The sequence below is a fragment of the Arabidopsis lyrata genome (genome assembly GCF_000004255.2).
Source record: "Arabidopsis lyrata subsp. lyrata unplaced genomic scaffold ARALYscaffold_3, whole genome shotgun sequence".
Classification (NCBI taxonomy): Eukaryota; Viridiplantae; Streptophyta; class Magnoliopsida; order Brassicales; family Brassicaceae; genus Arabidopsis; species Arabidopsis lyrata.
Window position 1 is genome coordinate 6907564 of NW_003302553.1, and position 5793 is coordinate 6913356.

General features: G+C 34.7%; 1 protein-coding gene across 1 annotated transcript; it reads left to right on the forward strand.

Moving 5' to 3' along the window:
- The first annotated feature begins 2192 nt into the window (after window positions 1–2192).
- LOC9321205 (nitrile-specifier protein 1) lies at window positions 2193–4204 on the forward strand. Its single transcript, XM_021033481.1, is given in 4 exon segments — window positions 2193–2502; window positions 2595–2790; window positions 2793–2860; window positions 3132–4204. Coding segments are annotated over 4 exon segments (1407 nt in total). The 5' UTR covers window positions 2193–2307; the 3' UTR covers window positions 4080–4204.
- Window positions 4205–5793: the final 1589 nt, after the last annotated feature.

Sequence of the window (5793 nt, forward strand, 5' to 3'; positions counted from 1 at the left end):
ATGTAGTTTCTATAAGGCCCATAACGAAATTGCATGGTATTAAGTTTTACTATACATGCATGAACAGGAATACTGCTACGCTTACCTACCTGACCATTATTTTATTTTTTTTTGGACAAAACCTTCCTGACCATTCATGCAACAACTTACTCAAACAATTATATTTTGCTTTTGAGTTTCTCTAAAGATGAATAGAACAAGGGAGCAGTGCCGGCCTTGACTACAAGCGGGGCAAGCTACAGCTTGCGGTCGATAATTGTTCATATATTAATTCGGCCACATTTTTCCCAAAAAGTCATTGGTTCTGTTGGTTAAAGTGTGTTGGGAACACAGAAAAGGTCCATGGTTCGACTCTTACGAGAGAATAAATTTTTAAAACAAACTTTTTTCCAATGAATCAATAATTAGCTAACCAAAAAAAAAATTCTTGCTTGCAGCCCCAAAAATCTCCAGGACGGCTCTGCAAGGGAGACACCACTCACCAGATAAGGTAGTTTCATCCACTTTTGTGGTTGAAAAGTGGTTAGAAAAAGTTGCATTTGCCATGTCAATTAAAATGATACTATTATTGATATTTATATATCTCTCACACAGACAATTTAATGGATTCTAAAAATATTGCAATTCTCATAAATCTTCACATCAACAGTACATATAAGATAAGGGCACGGGGAAGAGCGGTGGATTTAATGGATTCTAAAAATCTTGCAAGTTATCTCGCATTGTAGGGTTTTGGTTATGGTTCTAATTTTGTCGACATAAATGAATAAATGATAATCTTAAAGTAGGCATTTTGTAAAAGAATTCCTATTGTTTACTTGCCACTATAGTCATTTGTTTGATTTATGTTCAAAATCATATTACCTAGCTACCAAATTCACTCAAACAAAAATATTTCTCTTTGAAACAATCGAAGATTTGACAACATTAGTTTATTTTATATTTTTATCCTTAAATAATCATTAGATTTATTTCCTTTTTTTTTTCCTTTTTTTTATAATCTTCTCTTTTTCTTTCTACATTATTCTATAGTTGTCAGGAGCGGATCTACATATAGTAAGTAGGGGGCAGTTGCCACCAGGCCCGGCCCGCCACCCATTTCTAAGAAACATGGGTATTGAGCCTCCAGAAATTTTAAGCTTTTTAGTATCAAATTTAGGCCTCAAAAATATTTGTTATTGCAAATAATAGGCCTCATTTTTAAAAAAAATTTCAGATTTAGTCTCAATTGTTAAATTTTATCTATTTGTTTTTGCAAAAATAGGCCCCAATTTCTTAAAATTTTAAGATTTGATATATAGAACAATTTAGAAACCAAATTGAACAGTTGAGATAAAATTTAGAAAAATTATTATATTATTTAATATATTAAATTTTGCTATTATTTGATATATAAAATTTTGCCCCCAGTAAAATAAATAGCTAGATCCGCCACTGATTGTTGTCGGGAAAACTTTACAAACTATCAACCAAATATTTATATTTTCTTCAAAAACAATAATAATGTTTCCTTTTCCTCATTTTTCTGTTCAACCATTCACACGTTGTTTTTCCTAATTATGACTATGCATAATGCTTTCTCTAGATCAAAAACTCCATATCTCTAGAGCCTGATCTGTACTGAACTTGTAGTTACTAGTTAGTGTTTTTTTTTTCTTTTTCTTTTTTTTGTCTATACATAACTTGTCATAGACGAGAGACCATTATACTAGTATGTTAAATATACAGTACCAGAGACCATTTATTCTTAACGTGGTTTCCTTTTGATAATCGAGGGCAATTCACTACCATTATGCCACACTAAAATGCGAGGGGCGGAAAAAGATAAAGCATATCTTTATTATGTATAATGAAAATCTTTATTCTCAGAAAGAAAGAAGAGAAAAAAACATGAGTTGGCATTTCTTTATCCTGTATAATGATAATATCTTTATTATGTATAATGATAATATCTTCCCCATCAACTACAATAGATCGTCGACCTGTGCTCACTTTCATCATCCATTAAGTCATCAATTTAAAATTCATCGTGAATCACGAGAAGATATATAATATCACAAGAAATACGTTCCATGTATTTTCTGCTGGTCAATAAATACCCATGCAATTTTCCACAAATAGATCCAGCACCAATCATTACTTTCTTCTCAGGTCATTTCTCTTCACACCTCTCTCCACTTCTCTTGTATGATTATAGTTTGTATAGGATTTGGTTATACATTATATATTTTTTTTGATAAAGGATTTGGTTACATTTTTATTGCAGGTAAGGTAATACGTAAGATTTATTAAACGCAAGCAAAAGAGATGGCCCAAAAGCTAGAAGCAAAGGGTGGTGAGACAGGAGATGTATGGGATGATGGTGCGTACGAAAATGTTAGAAAGGTATATGTAGGGCAAGGCCAGTATGGTATAGCCTTCGTCAAGTTTGAGTATTTCAATGGTTCTCAAGTGGTTGTTGGAGATGAACATGGAAAAAAGACAGAGCTAGGAGTTGAAGAGGTACTAAAACTTTCAATGATTTATATGTTGTGATTGGTCTTTTGTTTGTTGGTTTCACTTTCCGCATTGAAAACTGTTTGATTTCTTTGCAGTTTGAGATTGATGCGGATGACTACATCGTATACGTGGAAGGTTACCGTGAGAAAGTTAATGATATGACCTCAGAAATTATCACGTTTCTTTCTATCAAGACTTTTAAAGGAAAAACCTCTCATCCTATCGAAAAAAGACCTGGGGTTAAGTTTGTGCTACACGGTGGAAAAATCGTTGGGTTTCACGGACGTTCCACCGTCTACACTCTCTCGGGGCCTATGTTTCTTTGCCGTCCACTCCCAAATTACTTGGAAAGTGGATAAAGGTAGTAATCTCTTAGACCAACACAAAAAAGATTTTTTTTATGGCAAACATCTATATGTTTAAGTAATTTTATTTTTGTTACCACCGCAAATCACTAAATCACGTACAGTATGAGAAATATTAAAATGAAGAATTAAAAAAAAAAAGGAAAAAAGGAATTCAGATAAATGACAGTTTTTCACATTATATTTTAATTAATTTTTTTTTGTTTACTAATCAGGATAGAAATCCTTTTAAAAAATAGCTAACACATATTATTAATTAATTATAAGGTGGAGCAAAAAGGAGAAGGTCCAGGGCTAAGATGCTCACATGGCATAGCACAGGTAGGTAACAAGATTTACTCCTTTGGTGGTGAGTTCACACCAAATCAGCCAATCGACAAACACCTTTACGTCTTTGACCTCGAGACCCGGACTTGGTCCATCTCTCCAGCCACCGGAGACGTTCCACACCTCTCTTGCTTAGGTGTCCGTATGGTGTCAGTAGGATCGACCCTCTACGTCTTTGGAGGCCGAGACGCTTCACGCCAATACAACGGTTTCTACTCATTTGACACGACCACACACGTGTGGAAACTGCTAACTCCGGTCGAAGAAGGACCCACTCCTCGTAGTTTCCACTCGATGGCAGCCGATGAAGAAAACGTTTACGTTTTCGGTGGAGTGAGTGCTACGGCAAGGCTCAAGACACTAGACTCTTACAACATCGTTGATAAGAAGTGGTTTCATTGTTCGACTCCCTTAGAGTCCCTTACCGCAAGAGGAGGAGCAGGGCTCGAAGTGGTGCAAGGGAAGGTATGGGTTGTGTATGGATTTAACGGATGTGAAGTAGATGATGTTTATTACTACGATCCTGTTCAAGACAAGTGGGCTCAAGTGGAAACATTCGGTGTGAGACCTTCCGAAAGGAGTGTATTCGCTAGTGCGGCTGTTGGGAAACACATTGTGCTGTTTGGAGGTGAGATTGCGATGGACCCGCTAGCTCATGTGGGTCCGGGTCAATTGACCGATGGTACTTTCGCGTTGGATACAGAGACGTTGCAATGGGAGAGGCTGGATAAGCTTGGTGAAGAGGAGGAGACTCCGAGTAGCAGAGGATGGACAGCGTCCACGACTGGGACCATTGATGGTAAGAAAGGACTTGTGATGCATGGTGGTAAAGCTCCAACCAATGACCGGTTTGATGATCTCTTCTTTTACGGAATCGACTCTGTCTGAATTCTGATTAAGCGCGATTTGATCATGACCGTTTGTGTTTGTGTGTGTGTGTGATGCAATAAGGGAGGGGTCGTGATACCACCATATGATCCTTCTCAGCTTGTTCATTTATTATTATTATTTTAATATGTGAAGTGTTTTTGCTGACGTGTCGGACTCTCGGCTCTTGTTGAGTCATTGATTTTACGTAATTACTTAATTACCCTTAATGAAATCTAATTAATTTTGGAAAAATTAAATTGAATTTCGGAATTAACCAGGAAAAATAATTTTGGAAACAATAAACATGATAATTAACCAAAAAAAAAGGAACAACGAAGTACCAGTTAGGAAGCTTTAATTGAATTCATCGTGTTCTTCGTCGTGTGAATATAATTCTTCTAAACGAAGGCAAAACTTGAAATCCTAACATAAAGCATATATTCATAGCAATAACAGAGATCTAATAATTTAGTGATAAAATTTCACCTGTTGATCTGTCGAAGCAGAATAGTCAAGCTTCTCATAGTATCTTGCCCATGTTATGTCTTTAAGACGTCAATACTATCCTGCACCCTATAATTCTAACCAATGAAAAGAACAAATATTTATTACCTTGGATACAGAGTTGACGAAGAAACCTTGGATAAAAACTCGACGAAGAAACTTGTAAGTGTTAATGTATGATGAAGCTTCCATGAACGTGAATTCGTGATCATAATGAAGAAACGTGTGAATGGAGACGGTTGATGGTTTTTTTTTTTTTTTTTTTTTTTTTTTCTTTTTTACCTTTTGTGTAAACAGATCTGTTTCATAATTTATCGGAAAAGGAATTATACAAAAAAAAAAAAAATCAGAAAAGGAAAATATTTATTATAATATTGATATATTTAAGATGATAATGTCAAATATCCGAAAATTATTAATCGGAGCATTAATATAAACATAAAAGAATACTATTCTAACCTTACTCAAATTAATAAGATTTAGATAACCGAAATTAATCGTAAACGGTAATTAATTGTTAAACTAATTAAAATAAAGATCAAACGTACCGGAATAGATGAAATTTTTGGTATGATCGTCGTGTTCGTCGTCAAAAAAAATAATATGTAGATCAATGAAAGAGAACCCACCAATTTAGAAACGGTTATCACGCCATCGTATTGTTCGTCGGATGATTATAAGTCTCTAATCTGGAGATTGACTTGAACCCTGACAAAAACATATATTCATAGCATAAAATCGTAAATAGAAGGTAGAAGACCACCTATTAATCGGTTGTAACCTTGTGCAAACTCGATTTAATTTTGACGAATGCTTGTGCCAACTCGATTTAATTTTGACGAATGAAATGTTGGTGTGGTGTCAAAACTTTCTTGGGGAGACTCGAAGATGAGAGAGCTGAAGTCAGAGATAGGCAGAGAGGTTTACATGTGAATTAGGTATGGAGTGCTAACGTGAACATAAACGTGAACGGCGGTGATTTTTGCACATAATAGCAATTAGATCGAGTTTTGGAAAAAAATATGGATCAGCGTGACATGACGCATATGGATACCATGCATGTCTATCTATTGTAAATCAAAAATTATATTATTGTTCCGCCTTATTTTTGAAACAGAAAGGAATTTTCTCTTAAATTTTAATATATTTTATAAGATAGTATCAGATATAGTAGTAAATCTAAAATAGTTGTTATTATTCCATATTTTTACCGAAAAAAGTAAATATT